This window comes from Trichechus manatus, unplaced genomic scaffold, assembly GCF_000243295.1.
Source record: "Trichechus manatus latirostris isolate Lorelei unplaced genomic scaffold, TriManLat1.0 scaffold00081, whole genome shotgun sequence".
Classification (NCBI taxonomy): Eukaryota; Metazoa; Chordata; class Mammalia; order Sirenia; family Trichechidae; genus Trichechus; species Trichechus manatus.
Genome location: NW_004444017.1, coordinates 3395199 through 3420422, shown reverse-complemented (window position 1 = coordinate 3420422; position 25224 = coordinate 3395199). Strand labels below are relative to the sequence as shown.

Genomic DNA, 25224 nt, shown 5'->3' with positions numbered 1-25224 from the left:
ACCACAAGTGGATGGCTTTAACAAAGAGAAGTTTATTTTCTCACAGTCCAGTAGGCTACAAGTCCAAATTCAGGGCATCAGGTCCAGGAGAAGGCCTCTCTCTGTCAGCTCTGGAGAAAAGTCCTTGTGATGCATCAGTCTTTCCTTGGTCTGGGAGCTTCTCTTTGCAGGTCCCGGCACTGCTTTCTTGGTGGTATGAGGTTCCCATGTGTCTCTGCTTGCTTTTGCCTTTTATATCTCAAAAGAGATTGGCTTAAGATACTATCCAATCTTGTATACCTCATCAGCATAACTGCCGCTAATCTGTCTTATTACATCATAGTGATAGAGTTTACAACACATAAGGAAATCACATCAGATTACGAAATGGTACACAATCATACAGCACTGGGAATCATGACCCCCAAGTTGACAGATATTTTTGGGGACACAATTCAATCCATTACACCTTCTATTCCTATTTTTCTGACAGTTTTTATGATGAATGGGTGTTGGACTTTGTCAGATGTCTTTTCTGCATCAGTTGATAAGATCATGTATTTCTTTTGTTTTATTTATGTGATGGATTACATTGATTGTTTTTGTAATGTTGAACCATCCCTGCATACCTGATACTTGATCATGGTGAATTATTTTTTTGATATGTTGTTGAATTCTGTTGGCCAGAAATTTGTTGAGGATTTTTGTGTCTATGTTGATAAGGGATATTGGTCTGTAATTTTCTTTTTTTTGTGATGTCTTTACCTAGTTTTGGTGTCAGGGTTAACGCTGGCTTCATAGAATGAGTTTGGGAATATTCTATCCTTTTCTGCACTCTGAAATACCTTAGCAGTAGTGGTGTTAACTCTTCTCTGAAAGTTTGGTAGAATTCTCCAGTGTAGCCATCCGGGCCAGGGCTTATGCTGTAGTTATTTTCCATTTCTTTCTTTCTTTTTTTTTTTAATTTAAAAAAAGAAATTAAAAAAAAAATTGTACTTTAGATGAAGGTTTACAGAACAAACTAGTTTCTCATTAAATACTTAGCATACGTATTGTTTTGACATTGGTTAACAACCCCTTGACATGTCAACACTCTCCTTTCTTGACCTTGGGTTCCCTGTTACCAGCTTTCCTGTCCCCTCCTGCCTTCTAGTCCTTATCCCTGGGCTTTTGTGCCCCTTTAGTCTTGTTTTGTTTTATGGACCTGTCTGATCTTTGGCTAAAGGGTGAACCTGGGAGTGATTCCGTTACTGGGCTAAAAGGATGTCTGGGGGCCATACTCTTGGCATTTCTCCAGTCTGTGTCAGGGCAGTAAGTTTGGTCTTTCCAGGACTTTTTTTTATTTTTAATTAAGTTTTTAATTACCTTTTCCATCTCTTTTGTTATAGGTTTATTTAGTTTTTCTGCCTCTGTTTGTGTTAGTTTAGGTAGGTAGTGTGTTTCTAGAAATTTGTCCATTTCCTCTAGGTTTTCAAATTTGTTGGAATACAATTTTTCATAGTATTCTCTTATGATTCTTTTAATTTCAGTTGGGTAGGTTGTGATATTGCCCATCTCATTTCTTATTCAGGTTATTTGCTTCCTCTCATGTTTTTCTTTTGTCAGTTTGGCCAAAGGTTTATCGATTTTGATCTTCTCAAAGAACAAGCTTTTGGTCTTACTAACTCTTTCAGTTGTTTTTCTATTTCATTTAATTCTGCTCTGATTTTTATTATTTGCATTCTTCTGGTGTCTGAGGGTTTCTTTGTCTGCTCTCTTTCTATTTGGTTGAGTTGTAGAGTTGATGTTTTGATTTTGGCTCTTTCTTCTTTTTGGATATGTGCATTTATTGCTATAAATTGACTTCTGAGTACTGCTTTTGCAGTGTCCCAAAAGTTATGGTAGGATGTGTTTTCATTCTCATTTGTGTCTATGAATTTCTTTATTCCATCCTTGATTTCTTCTATAACCCAGTAGTTTCTGAGCAAGGTGTTGTTCAGTTTCCATGTATTTGATTTTTTTCCTTGCTTTTTCTGTTATTGATTTCTATTTTTATGGTTTTATGGTCAGAAAAGATGCTTTGTAATATTTCGATGTTTTGTATTCTGTTGAGGCTTGCTTTGTGGCCTAATAATTTGATCTATTCTGGAGAATGTTCCGTGTGTGTTGGTAAAAAAAGTATACTTGGCTGCTGCTGGGTGGAGTTTTCTGTGTATGTCCATGAGATCAAGTTGGTCAGTTATGGCATTTAGATCTTCCGTGTCTTTATTGAGCTTCTCTCTGGATGTTCTGTCCTTCACCAAAAGTGGTATTTTGAAGTCTCCGGCTATTATTGTGTTGTTGTCGATTTCTCTTTTCAATGCTGTTAGAGTTTGTTTTATGTATTTTGGAGCCCTGATGTTGAGTGTGTAAATATTTATTATAGGTATGTCCTCCCTGTGTATTGACTCTTTAATCATTATATAGTTTCCTTTCTTATTCTTTGTGGTGGATTTTGCTTTAAGGTCTATTTTGTTAGAGATTAATATTGCCACTCCTGCTCTTTTTTGAGTGTTGTTTGGTTGATATATTTTTTTCCATCCTTTGAGTTTTAGTTTGTTTGTGTCTTTAAGTCTAAGGTGTGTTTCTTGTAGGCAGCATATAGACGGATTATGTTTTTTAATCTATTCTGCCACTCTCTGTCACTTTATTCGTGCACTTAGACCATTTACACACCTATTGATAGGTATGAGTTCAGTGCTGTCATTCTGTTGCCTTTTTTTGTTTGTTGTTGATGGTTTCTTTGTTCCACTTAATTTTCTGTACTGAGTCGTTTTCCTTCATGTATTTTCTTTTTGTCGTTCTCGTTGTTGATTTTGTATTTGCTGAGTCTTCACGTTTTTCTTGTTTTTTATTTTGATGTGTAGGATTGTTAGTTTCCTATGTGATTACCTTAATATTTACCTGTGTTTCTCTAAGTTTAAACTAGTCTTTTATTTCTTGATATTGCCTTGACTTCCTCTCCGTATGAAAGATCTGTGAGTACATTTTTTAGTTCCTCTTTTTTGTTTTATTGTTGTCATCTTTTACGTATTGACATCTTTGTTTCGCTATTTTCAGTGTTTTAGCTTTGATTTATTTTTATGACTTCCCTGGCCGGGTTGATATCTGGTTGTTCTGTCTTGTGGTCTAGTCTTGGGTGTTACTTGATGTCATTGATTTTGTAACCGGAGGACTCCCTTTAGTATTTCTTGTAATTTTGGTTTGGCTTTTACAAGTTCCCCCAAACTTCTGTTTATCTGGAAATTCCCTAATTTCGCCATCATATTTGAGAGACAGTTTTACTGGATATATAATTCTTGGCTGGCAGTTTTTTTCCTTCAGGGCTGTATATATGTCATCCCATTGCCTTCTTGCCTGCATGGTTTCTGCTGAGTAGTCCGAGCTTATTCTTATTGACTCTCTTTCGTAGATGACTTTTTGTTTATCCCTAGCCACTCTTAAAATTCTCTTTGTCTTTGTTTTGGCAAATTTGATTATAATATGTCTCGGTGACTTTCTTTTGGAGTCTACCTTAATGTGTCGTTTGATGTACTTCTTGGATAGATAACTTCTCATTTTTCACAATATCAGGGAAGTTTCTTCCTAAAGATCTTCAACAATTCTGTCTGTATTTTTTGCTATCCCCACCCCGTTTTGGTACTCCAGTCACTTGTAGGTTATTCCTCTTGATAGAGTCCCATATAATTCTTTTAGAGTTTCTTCATTTAAAAAAAATTCTTTTCTCTGATTTTTCCTCAAATAAGTTCATGTCAAGTGTTTTATCTTCAGTCTAACTAATTCTGACTTCTGTTGCCTTAATTCTGCTTCTGTGACTTTCCACTGAGTTGTCTAATTCTGAAATTTTATTGTTAATGTTTTGGATTTCTGTTTGCTGTCTCTCTATGGATTCTTGCAGCCTGTTAAATTTTTCATGCTCTTGTATAGCCTTCTTGAGTTCCTCTGTTGCTTTGTCTGTGTGTTCCTTGGCTTGTTCTGTGTTTTGCCTGATCTCCTTCCTGATCTCTTGAAGAGCTCTGTATGTTAATCTTTGAATTCTACTGGTAATTCCAAGAAGTTCTCTTCCTGCGGAAGGTTTCTTGATTCTTTGTTCTGATAGCTTGCTGAAGCCATCATAGCTTGCCTCTTTATGTGATTTGAGATTGACTGTTGTCTCTGAGCAATCGAAAAAGTATATGTATTTATTTTACATTTGCTTACTGTGTCGTAGCTTCTTGTTTTGTTGTGTTTTGATATGCCCAAATAGGCTGATTACGTGAGCTAGTTTAATTATTGGTGTCTGATGCGCTCACGTCCTATCACCAGGTGGTTAGAGCTGTTACTAGGTATGTGAGCCCAGAAATCAGTTTACTTTTTTTGTGTGGATTCAGCTCAGTTGTCTAGGTTTTTGGTCACTGAGTGCGTGATGCAGGCTGTCACCAACAGTCCTAAATGGGCTGGGGGCATTGGAGTAGGCACAGGTATCTGATTGCAGTAGGGCGTCATGTACTGGATAAGGCAGGGGCTGATGGCTGCCCCTGAGTGTCTGGGTGGAAGACGTGTCCGTCTTACCTAGAGCACGTAGGTAAGTGGGTTTTGCAGCCGGACTATGGGCACCCAGTGCTCTTGGCTGTAAGGATTGGGAGGTACGACTTATTCTTGGACCCCTATTGTGGCTGGCTAGGTGGCATGGGTGGAACCACTGGTCCTCAGGCCCCTGATGTGGATAGGTGAGGACTCTTCTTAATGGGCAGGGCAGTGTCAAATGTCATGAATCTACCACTCCTCCTCATAGCTGATACAGGTGAAAATAGGCTTCAGATACATACTCTTTTGTACTGTGCTAATGAGGGCCTACGCTGTTGAAATGGGCCCACACATGTCTATGCAGGGGTGAAAGGCATTCAGAGTCTGTGGACCGCTTATGCCTGTGCCTAGGCAAAGAGGCTGTGCCTGCCCTGAGTTCCTGGCTTGGTGGAACTGGCAGATTATTTTTTCCTGTTTGTTAATTTGTTCCCTCCCCAAAGCCAGGAGAATGGCTCAGGGCATGTGATGGGTCCTACTTGTGGCCCAGTGGGCGCAGCAATCACTGAAGCCATACCAGGACCAGAGCAGAGTGGGGAGGGTGCAGGTAAATGGGAGAGAGGTACTCCCCAAAGGGCAAGTTTTTTTGATCCGCACGGTGACTTAGATGCATGTACTTTTCTTTCGTCGATTGAGCACCACTTCTCACTGGTCTGGAGGCTTGACCAGACTCTCTGCCGCTCGTTCTCTCCTAATGTGGAAAACCCATCCCTAGCACCACTGCCTACCTCACCGCAGGCCAGCTGATCCATCCTGCAGGGTGCTGGTGCTGGCGAGGTTAGGTCTGGCAATCCTTGCTGCTTCTGAACCGTCTTTCCCTCCCCCTGCTGTTCAATCTGATTCCTCAACTTTGTCTTTGATGTTCAGGGCTCATAGATTGTCATATATGATCTATTTACTTGTTTTTTCGGGTCTTTGTTGTAAGAGGGACCACAGGAAGCGTCTGACTACTCCACCGTCTTGGCCTCACCTCTCATTTATTTTTTTAAAAATTCCTTTTATTTATTTCAGTTGCCCTCTTAATTGTATACTAAATTTCCTTGAGTACTTAGGTCTATTTCTGTCCTTTCTCTTCTATTCCCGGTTCTGCATCTCTGTTCACTCTCTAATACCATTACTATTTTATGTTTTAATTATAAAGACTTTGTAATATGTTTTAAATACTGGTAGGGCTCGTCTCACTCCATTGCTTTATTTTTTTCATTAAATGTTTCTTAGCTATTCTTGAATGTTTATTTTTCTATATGACCTTTATAATCAATTTGCCTAGCTACAGAAATAAATATTTTTTATTGAGATTGTATTGAATTTATAATTTGGGGATAATTAACATTTTTATGATATGAATTGTCCTAAAATGGAGGAGATGTCTTTCCATTTGTTCAAGTCTACTTTTGTGTCTTTCAGGAGCATTTTAGAGTTTTCTTCATATAGGTCTTACGCATTTCTTTTTACATTTTTACTTAAGTTTTTATTGTTTTGGTTATTGTACCTGGGTTTATTTTCCTTCCTTCATGTTTTCAAGTTGGTTACTCTTTGTGTACATACAAATGCTATTGATTTTCTAAAAAATTAGTCAATGAAATAATTTCAGATTCACAAGAAGTAGTAAAAACAGTACGGTGAGTTCTCGTGTACCCTTCATCCACCTTCCCCCAATGATAGTACTTCATATAACTGTCATATATTAACAAAATCAGGAAAGTGACATTGATACAATACTTTCAACTAGACTGCAGACTGAAAGCTACTGATTTTTATATGTCAGTTTTATATCCTAGCTATCTTATGGAATTCTCTTTTGCTTTTGAAAGAGCAAAAGTGTTATCATGGATTCTCTTGAGTTTTCCAGATATAGTCAGCTAATCTGCAAATAGAAATACTTTCACTTCTTTTTTTGTCGTAATTGCATTGACTAATACTTCCACCAATTTTAAATAGAAGTGGAGAAGTGCATTTCCTTGTCTTATTTCTGACCTTACCGGGAATGCCTTTAATGTTTCTCCATTAAGTAAGATGTTAGCTTTAGGATTCAGGTTTATATGTATTTTATCATATTAAGTAAGACTCCAGTTCCTGTTTGATTTTTCATCAGGAATGGGTGTTGAATTTTGTTAAAGACCTTTTCTTCATCCATGAAGATAATAGTGATTTTTCTTAGATCAATTAAAATGATAAATTATTTTAATAGATTTCCTGATATCGAAATGTCAATATCATTACATTTCCAGAGTAAGTCTTACTTTGTTTTTAATGTACTTTTAGATTTTATTCTCTACTACGTAGAATTTTTGCGTTAAATCAATATATGAGATTGAGGGATATTTGTGTGTGTGTATGTGTGCGTGTGCTCTGTTTATAAGGTTGTAAGAATCAATGTTATTCTTGCTTTATAAAAAGAATTTGTAAGTTTCTCACTTTTTTCTCTGATTCATAATAATTTATGTAGCATTGAGATTATCTTTTTTTTTTAATTGTACTTTAGATGAAGGTTTACAGAATAGTTTCTCATTAGACAGTCAGTACACGTATTATTTTATGACATTGATTAACAACCCCATGACATGTCAACAGTCTCCCTTCACGCTCTTGGAGGGCCTTTTTTTTGGTGAAAATATATATAGCCAAAGTTACACCATTTCAGAAATTTCTACATGTACAATTCAGTGACATTGATTACGTTCTTCCCGTTCTGCTGCTATTCTCACTATCCTTTTCCAAATTATTCCATCACTGTTATGTTCAGCTCACTGCCCTCTAGGCTTCCCATTAAACCTTTAGAGTTGCTGTTGTCAGTTTGATCTCACATAGATAATTCTTTTTTTTTTTTTGTACCTTAGGTGAAGGTCTGCAGAACAAATAGTTTCTCATTAAACAGTTAGTGCATATTACCCTATGACAATGGTTAACAACCCCATGACATGTCAACACTGTCACTTCTCAACCTTGGGTTCCTTATCACCAGCTTTCCTGTCCCCTCCTGCCTTCTAGTCCTTGTCCTGGACTGCTGTGCCTCATTAGTCCTGTTTTCTTTTATGAGGCTGTCCAATCCCTGGCTGAACAGTGACTTCACCACTGAGCTGAAAGGGTATCTGGGAGCCATACTCTTGAGGTTTCTCCAGTCTGTCAGGCCAGTAAATCTGGTCTTTTTTTTGTGAGTTAGAATTTTGTTCTATATCCTTTTCCAGCTCTGTCCAGGACCCTCTATTGTGATCCCAGGCAGAGCAGTCATTGGTGGTAGCCGGGCACCATCTAGCTGTACTGGACTCAGTCTGGTGGAGGCCATGGTAGCTGTGGTCTGTTAGTCCTTTGGACTAACCTTTTCCTTGTATCTTGTTCTCTTCATTCTCCCTTGCTCCAAAGGGTTGAGACCATTGGAGTATCTTAGATGGCTGCTCACAGGCTTTTAAGACCCCAGATGCTACTCAACAAGGTAGAATGTAGAACGTTTTCTTTATAAACTGTGTCATGCCAGTTGAGCTAGATGTTCCCTGAGACCATGGTCCCCACAGCCCTCAACCCAGCAATTCATTCCCTCAGGGAGTTTGGAAGTGTCTATGGAGCTTCCGTGACCTTTCCTTGTACAAGTTGTGCTGGCTTCCCCAGTATTGTGTACTGTCTTACCCTTCACCAAAGTTACCGCTTACCTGTTGTCTATCTAGTTCCCCCCAACCCCTCCCATCCCTCATAACCAACAAAGATTGTTTCTTTTGTGTGTAAACTTTTACATGAGTTTTTACAGTAGAGGTCTCAGACAATATTTGTTCTTTTGTGATTGACTTATTTCACTCAGCATAATGTCCTCCAGTTTCATCCATGTTATGAGATGCTGCACAGAGTCATCATTGTTCTTTATCTTTGTATAATACTCTATTGTGTGTATGTACCATAGTTTGTTTATCCATTCATGTGTTGATGGGCATCTAAGTTGTTTCCATCTTTTTGCTATTGTGAACAGTGCTGCAGTGAATATGGGTGTATATATGTCTATTCATGTGACGGCTCTTATTTTTCTAGGATATATTCCTAAGAGTGGGATTGCATTTTGTAGTGCCTTTTTTTGTGATGCTGTTGTTTTCTTTGTTTCTCTTACGCTTCTGTGCTGAGTTCCTTTTGTTTTGTGGATTTTGTTTTCATTTCTTCTGTTTTTGTAGGTTTTATTTTTACTGAGACATTATTTTTTTCTTTTTTCTTTTGATGAGTCGGTTTGTTAACTTTCTTTGTGGTTACCTTGGAATTTACCCTTATCTTCCTAGATTTGAACCAGTCTATTATTACTTGGTATCGCCTTGCCTTCTTGTCCATTAAAAGGTTCTATACCTACACCATTTATTCCCTCTTTTACTGTTCTGATGCTGTTGTCATTTACAGATTAACCACTCTGGTTCCCTGTTGTAATTGTTTTGGTTTTGCATAGTCCTTAAGAGTTCATTTCCTAGGTTGGTATCTGGCTAGTGCAATCCTGTGTCCTATATTCAGCCTGTGGTCTGATGTTGTTTGTTCTCAGATCAAAGGACTCCCTTTAATAAGTCTTGTAAGTTTGGTTTGGTTTTTACGTAGTCTCTTAATTTCTGTTTATCTGGAAATGGCCTAATTTCCCCATCATGTTTGAATGAGAGTTTTGCAGGATATATTACTCTTGGCTGGCAATTTTTTTCTTTCAAGGTTTTATATATGTCATCCCATTGCCTTCTTGCCTGCATGGTTTCTGTTAGATAATCCGAGCTTAGTCTTATTGTTTCTCCTTTGTATGTGGCTTTTTGTTTTTCTCAAGCTGCTCTCAGGGTTCTTTGTCTTTGGTTTTAGTGAGTGTGATTATGATATGCCCTGGTGATTTTCTTTTGGGGTCTGTCCTATTTGGGGTTCATTGAGCTTCTTGGATGGCCAGCTTTTCATCTGTCATGATATTGGGGAAGTTTTCTGTCAGAAGTTCTTCAGTGATCCTCTCTGTGTTTTCTGTTTTCTCCCCTGTTCTGGGACTCCGATCACTTGCAGATTTTTGCTTTTGATTGTATCCCACCTAATTCTTAGGGTTTCTTCATTTTTCTTTGTTCTTTTTTCTGATTTTTCCTCAGACAGAGTTGTATCCAGGTGTTTGTTTTCAAGTTTGCTGATCTATCTTCCATCGTTTCAAACCTGCTCCTCAGCTCTTCTGTGACACTGTCCATTTCTGAAATCTTGTTGTTTATCTTTTGGATTTCTAATTGTTGTTTTTGTATGGTTTCTGGTTGTGAATTTATTTTAGCATTTTTTTCCTGTATTATTTTCTTGAATTCTTCCATTTTTTTGTCTGTATTTTCCATGAATTTGTCTATTTTTTCCTCATTTTTATCTGCTTTTTGCTTAAACTCTTGGTGAATTCTGAATTATTAGGGATTTGAATTCCCTATCATTTAGGTCTAGTGCCTTTTCTTCTACTGGAAGGTCATCTGGTGTTTTATTTTGGACATCTACTGGAACCATCCTGTCCTGTTTTTGTAAATGTTTTGATATTGTCTGTTGTCTTCGGGGCATTCAGTGGTTATTTTCCTCGTTTATTGATTGTAGATTTGTTTGTTTCGTCCTGCTTTCTTGTTTTATTTGGTTATTTCTGACCAGGCGGGTTGTGCATTCTTTGTTGTTTGCTTGTCTGTGGGCACGATACTTTTCACCTCCTTCTCCAATGGACAGGGCCAGTCACTCAGGTATGGTACAGCAGGGCAGGTCCAGCTGAAGGGGAGTTGCTGGGATGGGGTTTTTGTGGCACGTACCACTGCTGACAGTGTGGACTGGGAATCAGTGCAGGGCAGGTTCCATTAGGCCGTGCCTGTGCTGCTTGGGAGTGTAATGTTCAGCGCATGGTGCAGGTAGGCAGGAAGGAGGGGTAGATTGTGATGTGTGGAGCTAGGATGGGTATGGGATAGAGGAGAGAGAGGAGAGAAAAACAGGAGCCAAAAACATACACACAAACGAAAAAAGAGTGCTAAGGGAGCTTGCTATTGCAGTGGAGATATGAGAGACAGAGAAATGAGGAAAAACAAAAATGAATAAAAAAAGAAAAAGTGGAAAAGAAAAAAATGAATAAATCGAGAAACTGGAAATGAAGAAAGACAAAAAGGAAGTAAGAAAGAGAAGAAAACAAAACAAACAAAAAAATCAAGTAAAAAGAAGTGCCCTCAGGGATGTCCCTATATGTCTGCACAGAGTAAGGGAGTAGTTTCCAGGCTGTGTGGTACTGCCCAGCTAGAAGGGGCTCCCAAGCTGAGAAAATAAAAAGAAAACAAACAAATCAGAACAGAACAAATCAGAGCAAACAAACAAAAAAGCCCTGGGGGTCCCCCCAGCCTGGTGGCCCAGGCTGGGAAGCAGTTTCACGGTAGAGCGGTGTTTCGTAGCCTTTCAGGAAGAAGCAAAGATGGCACACGGAGGCAGGTATTTGAGGGAAAGGGGGGTTGGTGAGAGGTAAGGAAGAAATCTAAAGAAGCAGAAAAAAAGCAACACCAGCAGCCCACAAAAGGTACTCAGGGAGCCAGCCAGTGTGGGCGGGTGGAATCCAAGCGACACCGGGGTGCTTCCTGTCCAAGAGACTGTGTCTGCAGGAAGCAGAGGAGGCTGAGTGGGAATGAAGAAGGGTGGGGGGGTGGGAAAGCCTATATCGCTGGTTACCAGTTCTGTCTTTTGCTGGAAGCTCCATGAAGCTGCATTCTCATACCCCCTGTTCGCTGATCTCCGTTAGGAGTCCGATATGGCAGATCCATGCTGTGGTAGCTGATAGGGGACCTCTGCATGTATCTCTCCTTGCTCTCTGTTCTCGATCAGTTTCTTATTCCATTCGGTGCTTGGCTGAGTTCTTTATCTCTTCATTTGATGCTTAGGTTTTCAGGATTGATATGTGACTCTGACTTAGTTTTTCTGATCTTTGCTGTGGAGGGACGGCGTGGTGCTTCTGACTGTAGCACCAGGTTGCCCGGAAGTCTGAGATTATTTTTTATGGTGATTTGGTAGAATTCTTCTGTGGAACCACCTGACCTACTTTGATAATTATCTGTTTCTTTTAACTAAATTGGTCCGTTTAAGTGTTCTGTTTTTCCTGAAGTCATTTTTATAAATTATATTTTCTTAGGAAATTATCCATTTTAATTAGATTTTCAGATTTATTTGCATAATTTGTACAAAATAGACTTATAATTTTTTAAAATTTCCTGTTTCAGTGGTTATTTTCTATTTATCAGTTCTCTCTTTAAACGTTTGTGCTTTCTTTTTCCCCTTGATTAGATTAGGTGGCAGCTTTTTGTATATTTTGTTTATTTGTTTATTTTCCCTTAAAAACTGGCATTTTGATTTCCTAGTTTTCTTGTTTTTCTGTTTTCTGCTTTTATCTTTATTCTTTTCTTCCTTGTCCGTTCTTTTGGTTTATGTTGTAGTTCTTTCCCTAGTGTTTTGTGTTGGGAATTTAATTCATTTATTTTCCTTCTTTTGTTTTTATTGCTGTACTTAACAACTGTGTAAGTTTTCCTGTGATCACTGCTTTAATTGTTCCAGGGATTTCTATGTATAGTCTTTTATTATTATTATTTCCTTCTTGTTTGTTTATTTTTTAATTGTGGTGAGTATAGCTATAATTTTTTTTGTTTAGTAAAGCTTTTTTTAAATTTATTTTGTGCTTTAGGTGAAAGTTTACAGCTCAAGTTAATTTCTCTTATAAGAATTTATACACATATTGTTATGTGACCCTACTTGCAATCCCTGTAATGTTACAGCACGTTCCCCCTTTCTACCCCTGGTTTCCCGTGTCCATTCAGCCAGCTCCTGTCCCTTTCTGCCTTCTCATCCAGCCTCCTGACAGGAGTTGCTCATTTAGTCTTGTGTATCTTACTCGAACTAAGAAGCACACTCTTCACAAGTATTATTTTATGTTTTATAGTCCAGTTTAATCTTTGTCTGAAGAGTTGGCTTCAGGAATGATTTTGGTTCTGGGTTAACAGAGAGACCCAGGGCCATTTTCCTCTAGTCTCAATCAGACCGTTAAGTCTGGTGTTTTTACTAGAGTTTGAGTTCTGCACCCTAGTTTTCTCCTGCTCCGTCAGGGACTCTCTGTTGTGTTCCCTGTCACAGTGGTCATTGGTGGTAGCCAGGTACCATCTAGTTCTTCTGGTCTCAGGTTGATGAAATCTCTGGTTCATGTGGCCCTTTCTGTCTCTTGGGCTAATATTTTCCTTGTGTTTTTGGTGTTCTTCATTCTCTTTTGCTCCAGGTGGGTTGGGACCAATCTTAGATGGCCGCTTGCAAGCTTTTAAGACCCCAGATGCCACTCCGCAAAGTGGGATGCAGAACATTTTCTTAATAAACTTTGTTATGCTAATCGACCTAGATGTCCCCCAAAACCATGGTCCTCAGTATAGTTTTATTTTTTAATAGAGAGGTAAAAATTTCCAGGTGGAAGGGTCTTTTTGATTTTTCATTTTGTTATTTCTAGTTTTATTCCATTAAGATCGGAGAATGTTGTTTTATTATTTCTACTTTTAGGAACTTTATTGCCTGTTTCAAAAGGTTATTGTAAAGATTAATTGATTAAAACATTTAGATAAGACACATACTACATACAGGCAGTCCCAGGTTACAAACAAGATCCATTTCTCATTGTGTCTTTAAGTCAGATTTGTAGATAAGTCAAAATAGGTGCATATGGTTCTTATTTAGCCTTACTTTAGCGCAGGAAGGTGCCCTGGTAGTGCAGTGGTTAAGTGCTTGGCCCCTAACCAAAAAGTCGATGGTTCAAATCCACCAGCTCTTCCATGGGAGAAAGATGTGGCAGTCAGCTCGAGTAAGATAATAGCCTTGGAACCCCTATGGGGCAGTTCTTCTCTGGCCTATAAGGTCACTGTGAGTCAGAATCGACTCAGTGGTAGCGAGTTTGGTTTTTTTTTTTTTTGGTTTAGTGCAAGAAAACGCTTGAAGCGTTTTTAATTATTTAAAAGCTGCATGTGCAGCAAGTGAAGGGGATTTGTTTTGAGTAGGAATTGGTTCATTCTTTTCAAAGTGAGGGCAAATTTACATAGCATTATAGGGCAAATAAGAGAAAGTTCGTAATTTGGGGACTGCCTGTACTTTGTATATGTTAGCTTTTATTATTGTGTACTTCAATAGTGGTGAAGAATGTGTTGCTGTTAGGTGCCGTCAAGTCGATTCCAACTCATAGCGACCCCATGTGTCAGAGCAGAATTGCTCCATAGGGTTTCCTAGGCTGTAATCTTTACAGGAATAGATCACCAGGTCTTTTCTCCTGCAAAAGAATGTGCAGTGTTTTGTTTCTTGTTGGACTTATTCTAGAGGTTGGTTAGTATAAGCAGGTCAGTCTGTTAGAGCTTAAAAATAAATTTGAAAGGCCTTTTTAGTTAGTTTGGTTCTTACATGATCTTTATTAGTCCAGATTGCATATGTCAGCTGTCACATAGTCATAGACTACTATAAATTCTGTATTTTATCCTAGTTTATTTTTATTCTTATTGACTTAGAACATTTCAAATAAATTTTGGCTGTTAGTCTGCATACAGAGATTATGGTCCATCTAAATTCAAGATTTAACACCTGTGCTCGTTGTGATGCTCTCATCTTCAAGTAATAGAATGCCAAATGACAGTAGCTTAAACATTAAGGATACATTTTTCACATAAGGACATATTTTTCACATAAGATTTTCAGAGGTAAGTTGTCTAAGGTTGTTAGAGCATCTTCACATTGCCATCAAAGATCCAGGTGCTTTCCATCTTTCTGCCTTGCTTTCTCCGTTGTCTTGGTGATACATCTCTTCCTAATTGCACTGTGGTTGTTGCAGAGTCAAGCACCATGTTTTCACCAGACAGAGTCCTCTAGCATGAAGGAAGGGAGTTGGGGCAAAAGGGCTTGTGCTTACTCTTTAATAAGCATTATCTTTTATTAGAAGATGAAAATCTTTCCCAGAGACTTCCCCTTCTGTTTCGTTGACTAGAACTGGACCACATTCCCTCCCTAGCCAGATTATCACAACAGAGAGAAATGAGATTGGCATGATTGGCTTAAGACAGTCATGATTCATCATCTTGGATGGGCATAATTGTTCTCTAATCAAAGATGGGTGTTCATTAGCAAGTTAGAAGTAGGGATTTCTGTTAAGTAATAACCAATGGTGTCTCTTTAGACATAATCTAAGAAGCAACTACATATTTATGAAAGATTTTCTTTTGTGAAAAGGGATCTAGGTGTTCCATGGTGCTTTAGTAACTGTGTTTAATTATTGTAATAAAGCAATGAGTTTGATTTGGAAAGAGGAAGTCAAATGATTGTTTTCTTCATTTTGAAGAGGACTCTGAAACTTTTCTTGGGCAAGAAAATAAGTTCAGTAATCAGGATAATTATGCTAATGTGAGTTTTGTTTTTTATTTTTTAGTCAGAACCTGGAGAAGTGAATAGAAACACGGAACTGAAGAAACTTCAGATTTTTGGTGCTGGACCCAAGGTTGTGGGCCTGGCAATGGGAGCAAAAGATAAAGAAGGTAAAATCTTTATTTGGTCATGAGAAGAAATAACGTACAACAACATGGTTATAACAAGATTTAAATGATATTCAAATTGTAGTCTACCTTGGAAATTTCTTAAAATTGTAAATTTTACAGCATGATACCTAGGCAAATCACCTTTTTTATGGTTTATAATCTTAAATGTATAGTGTGTGGAGCCATATTATGTTGAATTTTTATGATTTATTTTTGGAAGAGAAATTTCTGTTCTCCATGTCTGATATGTGACATGGAAATTTATTGCAGTTTCTAAAGGCTAGTTTATGAGAGAGGGCTGAGATTCGTGCTTCTCACCTAGTGATCTGACGCTTATAACTTTTAAATTCAAAGGGAAATAGAGAATTCTCTGCCCTTTAGTTTTGAAATATACTGGGAAGAGTTACAACTTTTAAGTTCCAACCATAATTTTGATATTTTTCTGTAATTGCCCTTGATATATTGTGACACTTCATTTAAATAAACTGTGTTTGAGGAAAGCATAGTACTCTCAGGTTTACATGTTTTAAATTTTTTTGTGAGTAAAAATTATTAAGTGCCAAGATCAAGTTCTCCTATTCTCTGTGTAACATGTCAGTTTTAAAACTCAGTTTAACAAAGATTAGATTGGACATGTTTTGACTAGATTTATTAAAACCTAGTGAAGTGTTGTAATCATAAATCATATTAATATGAATTTTTTGAAATAAGTGGTTAAGTCATTCAGATTGTGGACTGAACTTTAGAGGGTCAGGTAATATTGTTTTATTGCTTTCAAAACACTCAGTGTGATAGGACTTAAATACGTTATAGTGCTTGTTATGACCGTTTCAAAACTAAGCACTTTGACTTGTCTTTTTCATTCTTACAATTATTGTACTAGCTGGTAATGATTTTAAAACTTTAGTCTTATATTAATTCCTGATAGGTACTACATACAGGAAGTATAGCACTAGTGGTTAAGCTTTCTGGAGCTGGATTGCCTAGATTGGAATCCCAAATCTGCCTTGGACTGGCTGTCTGATTTTGGGCAAGATATCTCACTTCTCTATACCTCAGATTTTTTTATCTTAAAATGGCCAATAATAGTATATCTACCTTGTAGTGTTGTGAGATTTTAATTAATTTAAATAATTTTAAATAGTGTCTGGTCCATAGTAAGATCTCAACATGAGTTTTTACTATTATTATATAACTTTTTATTTCAAGATGAGGTCTCCCGAAGACGAAAAGTTACCAACAGGTCAGACGCATTTAACATGCAAATGAGGCAACGGAAAGGAACTCTCTCTGTTAACTTTGTAAGTGTTTTGGGATGTGTCAGGAGGGAAAGGATTTTTTTAAATTTTAGTTTTGTACTTTTTATCTTGGTATGCCATCTAGTTACCTTATTTGATTAGAAACCTTGATGATGAATTTAAAGTGGCAGGTTTGACTTACGTAATGTTAACCTTGCTTTGTCCCATATAAATAGACTGTTCCCCTAAGGAATATGCCTTTTAGGATAACTAAGTGAGAGAATGAATATGAATCTGTGTAAATCTTCCAGTAGTATTAATAAATAGTGCTTAGTTTTCATTCTCAACCAAATAGTATTTGTATATAGGAAGGTTGATGTGGTATATTTTATTTATATAAATTGGTTTTCTAGTAACCTAGATTTATTGTCTTTAATAACTTGATATACTTTCTGAACAAGGTAGTCTGATGGCATGGATAGTTCTATAGCGTGAGGGATGTGGCAGGGTAATTTTAAGTTGTTTCTGTTTTGATTACAGTGTCATATACTTTGAACCATAACTAATTTTTGTTAGCTTGGTTCCTTCATACATTAAGTATAGAGAGAATATTTTTATTAACTTGCTTATAGGAGCTCTGAAAGGAAATATAGGCAGTTTTATGAAAAGCTGTTTAAATATTAATATTTAAAATAGATCTTCAGGGTTTAAGTTGTGTTTACTTTTCAGTGTACATTATTTTGTTTTAATTAAGGAATTCCTGGTAAAAATTTAATATTACTTATTATAGAAAATAGACTTTTGTTTTATTTTGCTTATTTTTTAACAGGTTGATCTCTATGTCTGTATGTTTTGTGGCCGGGGAAACAATGAGGATAAATTGCTTTTGTGTGATGGATGTGATGATAGCTATCATACATTTTGTCTCATTCCTCCGCTGCCTGATGTGCCCAAAGGAGACTGGAGGTGTCCTAAATGTGTCGCTGAGGTACAAGCCTAACCTTTATGGATCCTTTCAAGTTAAGAACAATAATGCATACATGTATACACATATACACGTACACACACTCCCAAAAGCTTACTCTACTTTCTCTTTGTTCTTTAATGTTTAAAATCTCCAGGATTTTTAAAGAGCTATGTTAAATGGAAGTGTATCTATTATTGTGGCAGCTTCCTTTCAAAGTTTCTTTTTCTTACTGTTAGTTAGATAATTCTTTCCATTGCTGCAGATGAATGAGACTCCTGCTCAGAATATTCATATTGCTGGATGGTAATAAAAATAAAGAAAAGCTTCATTGTTTGTTTATTTTTTAATTAAAAAAAAGTAGAAAGACATGAAGCAGTGGAGCTTAGAATTTATGCATCCAGTTTTCATGCTAACAAGGAAACCTATGGTGTCTCTTAGTTTATCCAAATTTTGACATGATTATACTAAATCTTATTGAAAGATTATAATGATGCATTGTCATGAAATGCCTAGTTTGTTTACTTATTTTAATGAGATGTTATAACAGGACACTGAAGGGAAAGTGTTGGCTGGGTGTTATCTAGATGTATTCAGAATCTTTTATGGTCTTTTTTTCACTACTACCATATTTATTTATTATTCTCAAAGTTAGGTAATTCAGAGGCAGTTCTACTCTAAGTGAATATTTGTGTTATGACATTAGGTATGGTGATTGATAAATAGTGTGAACAAACTGTTCTTCTAGCCAGATACCCTAGCAACCCAGTGGATATCCCTTTATCCATTACCTTTCCTTCCTCTGAGAAGATTTATTTTCTCTATGAAATACACTGGTATGCTAGGAATGAGAGGCATCCATGGGCTTGATTCTAAGTTAGTAGTCTTCTAGGGGCTTATCTTGGTGCCAGAGCTTAATGCCAACTCTCGATACTAAAGTTGTCTCATTATCACTTCCTGCTGGAAGGCTGTGAAAATGCAGTTGACATTCTAGAACGTTATTTCCTGATATCCTACTTTAAGTAACTAATGCTTGTTTTGCTGTCTAGGTTGATTGGATTTGCTTCACCTAGAAAAACGATCAAGGAAGATAGTACCTGAGAACTTTAATGCTTTGATCAGTTGAGTTTCAGTGAGTTAATCTTAGATATTTTTTTCTTTCCAGGAATGTAACAAACCTCGAGAAGCCTTTGGATTTGAACAAGCTGTACGAGAGTATACCCTTCAGAGCTTTGGAGAAATGGCAGATAATTTTAAGTCTGATTATTTCAATATGCCAGTTCATGTGAGTATATATCTTTTAAGCCAGTTTGGGGAGATGCCAAGATTTATCTGAGTCCAAAGCTTTTGGTTTGCTTTTTACTTTTATTATTTTGCAAAAAACAAGAAAAGCATGAAAATGATGATAGAACACTAAATGTAAGAATTAGGGGCCTGGCTTCTACTTCTTTCACTATCTAATGTGGCAGTGTTCACTCTTCTGTTGAGAAGTCTGTTTTGATGCTTCAATGCTTTGTGAGCAATCCTTTATAGAAAAACATGGGGTATGTGGCAGCTGCTATTTTTGTTTAGTTATTTGTGATATAGGGTTTGCTTCTTTCCCCAAACGGTTTTAAGCTTTTTTAGCCCCTACCAAAAATATTTTCCAAAGCCATTAAAATTCAGTCTTGATTTTTGCATTTCCTTGTTCCTCTTTGATCCCTGGTTCATCTTTGTCCTTCTTAGTTAGGAAGCAACTTCTTTCAGACAAAGTGCAGATCAAGTTCATTATGTTTTTCTGAACATCCAGGCTGTCTTAGGTTTTCTCCATCCTCAGTGGTAAAAGCTATCACCTAGTCTTTCAGCTTTGGGAAACGAGAAGGTTTTCTATCTTGCTATGGGTGTGTATTCACTTGCCCTGGGGATTACTTTATGGTTACTAATCTATTTTCTTTGTTTTCCCTGTGTAGATGGTTCCCACAGAACTAGTAGAAAAGGAATTCTGGCGACTGGTGAGCAGCATTGAAGAAGATGTTATTGTAGAATATGGAGCTGATATCTCCTCTAAAGATTTTGGAAGTGGATTTCCTGTAAAGGATGGTCGGAGAAAGATGCTGCCAGAAGAAGAGGTGCAGATTATATTATCCAAACTTCTGCTTACCCCAAGTTGATTTAGCCTTTGTAGAAAACTCCCTTTCTCTAATCTTAAGGGACTAGCTGACTAGCTGGCCAACCAACTAAAAATAAAAAAGACATCGAGTAGTATCCGTTAAAAGCCTCTTTTTTGTTTTGCTTAGTGAGGATAGGAATCACGTCTCTTTATTTCTTATTGGAATTTCTAGTTAAACTTACGTTGGACTCTTTTATTCTATCCTCTATAACTTTTAACTATACTTTTATAGTTTCTGTGTCTCTGTGCTGCATTATGGATGATATCCTCAGATCTTCTAGTTCACAAATTCTCTCTTCAGCTTTGTCATTGGCTGTTTAATCCCCTGCTTTGAGGTTTTTCTCCTTAAAGAGATGCACAGAGTAAACACAATAATGCACCTCCTTCCCTCAGTACCTGGCGTCCAGATTCAACCATTATCAACCTTCTGCCATTCCAGTGTCATCTGTCATTCCACCTATTCCCTCACTCTTGTTACTTTGTTTTTTATGGCCCTCCCCTCTTTGTAAAATTTACATACGTTGAAAAGTAAAAATCTTTGCCCTATCATTTGACAAATGTACAAATCTTAACTACCCATTTGACACCATTTGATTACTCATTAGCTCAGACCCATTATGATATAGACATTTTCATCTTCTCCAGAGTTCCTCTTGTTTCTGCTCAGTCACCACCACCTTTGTTAACTTAGTGTTTTGTAGATGCTGTTTATGAAGTTGAGGAAGTTTTCCTCTATTCCTATTTTTCTGACAATTTTTATCATAAGTGACTGTTGAGTTTTGTCAGATGGTTTTTCTGCAGTGATTGATATTATTGTGGGATTTTTCTTCTTTAGCCTGTTAAGATGATGGATTACATTGATTAATCTTCAAATGTTGAGCCAGTCTTGAATCCCTTGAATAAATTTTAATATGTCATGATGTATAGTTCTTTTTATATGTTGTTAAATTCTATTTGCTAATATTTTGTTAAAGATTTTTACATCTATTCATGAAGGATATTGGCCTGTAGTTTTCCTTTTTGTACTGTCTTTGGTTTTGGTATCAGGGTAATACTAGCTTCATAAAATGAATTGGGAAGTATTTCCTCCTATTTTCTCTAAGAGATTGTATAGAATTGGTATTAATTCTTTAAATGGTTCGTAGAATTCTCTCGTAAAACCATCTGGGCCTGGAGATTTCTTTTTTGGGAGTTTTAAAAAATTTTTTTAATATTATTATTTCCTTAATAGTTATAGGAATATTCAAATTACCTGTTTCGTATTAGGTAAATCATGGTAGTTTGTGTTTTTCATGGGCTTTATCCATTTTATCTAAATTGTCAAATTCATGTGTATAGAGTTGTTCATAGTATTCCTTTATTATCTTTTTGATGTCTGCAGCGTCTGTAATGATACCCTGTTTCATTCCTAATATTAATAATTTGTGCCTTCTCTCTTTTTTCTTTCTCTTCTCTCTTAAGTAGAGGTTTGCAAATTTTATTGATCTTTTCAAAGAACCAGTTCTTTGTTTCAGTGATTCTTTTTTTTCCCCAAGTTCACTGATTTTTGTTCTTATCATTATTTCTTTTCCTTCTGCTTGCTCTGGATATATTTTGTTCTTTTTCTAGGTTCTTGAGGTGGGAGCTAATATTATTGATATGAGACTTCCCTTTTTTTTTAATGTATGCATTTGTGCTATAAGTTTCTCTCTCGGCACTGCTTAAGCTGTACCCATAAGTTATGATATGTTGTATTTTTGTTTTCATTCAGTTCTATATATTTTTTTCTGTTGAGATTTCTGTAACCTATGGATTATTTAAAAGTGTGTTCCAAGTGTATGGAGATTTTCCTATTATCTTTCCATTACTCATTTCTAGTTTGATTCCATTGTGGTCAGAGAACACACTGTGTGTGATTTCAGTCCTTTTAAATTGGTCAAGGTTTTATTTGTGGCCCAGGATATGGCCTATCTTGGTGTATGTTCCTTGGGCACTTGAAAAAAATCTTTATTCCATTGCTGTTGGCCAGAGTGTGCTGTTAATGTTAATTATATCCTGTTAGTTGATGGTGTTGAATTTTTCTGTATCTTAACTGATTTTCTGTTTAGTTTTTCTGTCAGTTGTTGAAAGGCTGTTGAAGTTTTCAGGTATAATTGTGGATTTGTCAGTTTCTCCTATCAGTTCTATCAGTTTTTCCTTTAGATATTTTGCAGTTCCGTTGTTTGGTATGTACACATTTAGGATTGCTATGCCTTCTTGGTGGATTGACTATTTTATCATTATATAATGTGCCTTTCTGATTCTGGTAATTTTCTTTGCTCATAAGTCTTCTTTATCTGATAGCAGTGTACCAAAAAAAAACCCAAACCCACTGCCATTGAATTGATTCTGACTTATAGCGACTCTATAGGACAGAGTAGAACTGCCCTATAGAGTTTCCACGGCTATAAATCTTTACAGCAGTAGACTACTATGTCTTTCTCCCGCGGAGCGGCTGGTGGGTTCAAACTGCTGACCTTTTGGTTAGCAGTGGAGTGCTTTAAACGCTGCCCCACCAGGGCTCCTTGATAGCAATATAAAACCCAAAAACCCGTTGTCGTTGAGTCGATTCTGACTCATAGCGACCCTGTGGGACAGAGTAGAGCTGCCCCATAGGGTTTCCAAGTAACAGCTGGTGGATTCGAACTGCTGATCTTTGGTTAGCAGCTGAGCTCTTTACTGCTATGCCACCAGGGCCCCTTGATAGCAATATAGCCCCTTCTAATTTTTTTTTAAATTGTTGTTGTTGAGAATATACACAGCAGAACATACACCAATTCAACAATTTCTACATGCAGAATTCAGTGGCATGGATTACATTCTTCAAGTTGTGCAACCATTCTCACCCTCCTTTTCCAAACTGTTCCTCCCGCGTTAACATAAACTCACTGCTTCCCCCTCCCTGCCCAATTTCCTTTCTAATCTGTGGAGTTGCTATTCTCAATTTGATCCCATATAAATAGATCTTAAAAGAGCACAATGCTCAAGGCATACATTCTTTACTAGTTAAGCTAAACTGTTGTTTGGTTTCAAGGAGACTTTCAGGGGATATTTCTGGTTTAAACTTTAAAGGTTATGTCAGGGTAATAGTTTTGGGAGTTTATCTGGCCTCCATGGCTCCAGAAAGTCTAGATTCCATGGGAATCTGAAATTCTGTTCTGTATTTTATCCCTTTTGATCAAGATTCTTCTGTAGAATCTTTGATCAAAACGTTCAGTAATGGTAGCTGGACACCGTCACTCCTAATTTCTTTTGATTAATGTTTGCATGATATATCTTTATCCATCCTTTTACTTTTAACCTGTCTGTATCATTATATTTAAAATGAATTTTTTAAGACAGCATGTAGTTGGATCTTGTTTTTTAATCCAGCCTGCCAGTCTTTGTCTTTCAGTTGGTGTATTTAGACCAATTACATTTAATTACTGATATGTTATGGCTTAAGTCTGCATTTTACATGTGTCAATTCAGTGACAGTAACATTCACCATGTTGTGCAACTATCATCACTATCTGTTTCCTTTTTTTTTATTTTTTATCACCCTTATGGAAACTCAGTGTTCCTAAAGCAGTAACTCTCCATTTTCCCCTCCCACTTTGCCTCTGATAAACACTAATAAACTTTGGTCTCTGTGCATTTGCTTACTGTAGGTAATTCATATCATTGGGATCATACAGTATTTGTCCTTTTGTGTCTGACTTCCGTGTCATACATGTGTCAGAATTTTATTTCTCTTCATGGGTGAATAATATTCCATTGTATGGATATACCATATTTTGTTTATCCATTCATCTGTTGATGGACACTTGAGTTGTTTCCAATTTTTTGCTATTGTGAATAATGCTACAGTGAGCATTGATGTACATGTGTCTATTTGGGTCTTTGCTTTCAAGTCTTCTGGGTATATACCTATGAGTGAAATTGCTGGCTCGGATGTTAATTCTGTGTTTAACCTTTTGAAGAACCACCTAACAATTTTCCACAATGGCTGCATCATTTTACATTCCCAGTAGCAATGAATAAAGGTTCCACCTTCTCTGTATCTTCATTGACACTTGCTATTTTCCATTTTTCTGATAATAGCTATCCTGGTGGGAGTGAAGTAGTATCCCATTGTGGTTTTGATTTGCATTTCTTTAATGACTAATGATGTTGAACTTCTTTTCATTGTGCTTATTGGCCATTTGCATATCTTCTTTGGAGAAATGTTTTTAGGTCCGTGTCTTAGTCATCTAGTGCTGCTACAACAGAAATACCACAAGTGGATGGTTTTAATGAAGAGAAGTTTATTTCCTCGTAGTCAGAGAAGGCTAAAAGTCCAAATTCAGGGCATCAGCTCCAGGGGAAGTCTTTCTCTCTCTGTCGGCCTTCTCATCAGTGTTCCCCTGGACTAGGAGCTTCTCGCCTCAGGGACCCCGGTCCAAAGGACGTGCTCTGCTTCCGGCACTGCTTTCTTGATGGTATGAGGTCCCTCTGTCTCACTGCTCACTTCTGTCTTTTATATCTCAAGAGATGGCCTCAGGACACAATCCAGTCTTGTAGATCAGGTCCTGCCTTACTAACACAACTGCCACCCATCCTCCCTCATTAACATCATAGAGGCAGGTTTACAACATACAGGAAGATCACACAGTACCAGGAATCATGGCCTCGCCAAATTGATACACACTTTTTTTTTTTTTTTTTAATTGTACTTCAGGTGAAGGCTTACAGAACAAAGAGTTTCTCATGAAACAGTAGTACACATATTGTTTTATGACATTGGTTAACAACCGCACAACATGTCAACCCTCGATACACACATTTTTGGGGGGACATAATTCAAACCATGACTGTCTGTCTCAGTCATATAGTGTTGCTCTAACAGAAACACCACGAGTGGATGGTTTAACAAAGAGAAATTTATTTTCTTCACAGTCCAGTAGGCTACAAGTCCAAATTCAGGGCATGAGCACCAGGAAGAGTCTCTCTCTCTGTCGGCTCTGGAGGAAGGTCCTTGTCGTTAGTCTTTCCCTGGTCTGGGAGCATCTCAGTGCAGGAACCTCAGGTCCAAAGGACACGCTTTGCTCCCGGCACTGCTTTCTTGGTGGTATGAGGTTCCCCTGTGTCTCTGCTCACTTGTCTTTTGTATCTCAAAAGAGACTGGATTAAGACACTGTCTAATCTTGTAAACCTCATCAGTATAACCTCATCATAGTGATAGAATTTACGACACATAAGGAAATCACATCAGATTACACAATCATACAATACTGGGAATCATGACCCAGTCAAGTTGACAGATATTTTTGGGGGACACAGTTCAATCCATGACAAGGTCCTTTGCTTGATTTTTGATTGGGATGAAAATAGTTTTGACTTCACAGATCCCCTGAAATGGTCTTTGGGTCCCACTTTTTGAGAAGTGTTCTCCACAGGGATGATAAGCACTTTAAGTCTCTACCTCATGTGGCTACAGGGATGGGTGGTTGAAACTAAGTCTCCAGTGTCTACATTCAGTTGGAAACCCCTATGAAAACTCTGGCAGCAGCTTCCTTTTTTTTTATTATGGCTTCGCTGCCTTCATTTCTGGAAACTGGGAATTCCTCTTTCTTTGGAGTTCAGCTATGAAATCATTTATTATTATTATTGTTATAATATATCCGGTATTTCTACATGTGTTTATAGTGGAGGATGGTGGTGGTAGCTTTCTGTATCATTTCAGTTTTCTTTGTTGTCGTTAAGTTCGGGATCATGTTTATGTTTTGTTTCAACAATATCTAGCACCATTCTGTAAGCATAGTG

At 37.2% G+C, this 25224-nt stretch overlaps 1 protein-coding gene across 1 annotated transcript in view; it reads left to right on the top strand.

The window, feature by feature from the left end:
* The window catches only part of KDM5A (lysine demethylase 5A), a 123230-nt gene that overhangs the window by 27417 nt on the left and 70589 nt on the right, over positions 1–25224 (top strand). Inside the window, exons 6-10 of the mRNA XM_004381196.2 lie at positions 14966–15071; positions 16281–16372; positions 17139–17297; positions 18439–18558; positions 19223–19381. Coding sequence (XP_004381253.1) covers positions 14966–15071; positions 16281–16372; positions 17139–17297; positions 18439–18558; positions 19223–19381 — 636 coding nt within the window. The remainder of the gene's footprint in view (positions 1–14965; positions 15072–16280; positions 16373–17138; positions 17298–18438; positions 18559–19222; positions 19382–25224) is intronic.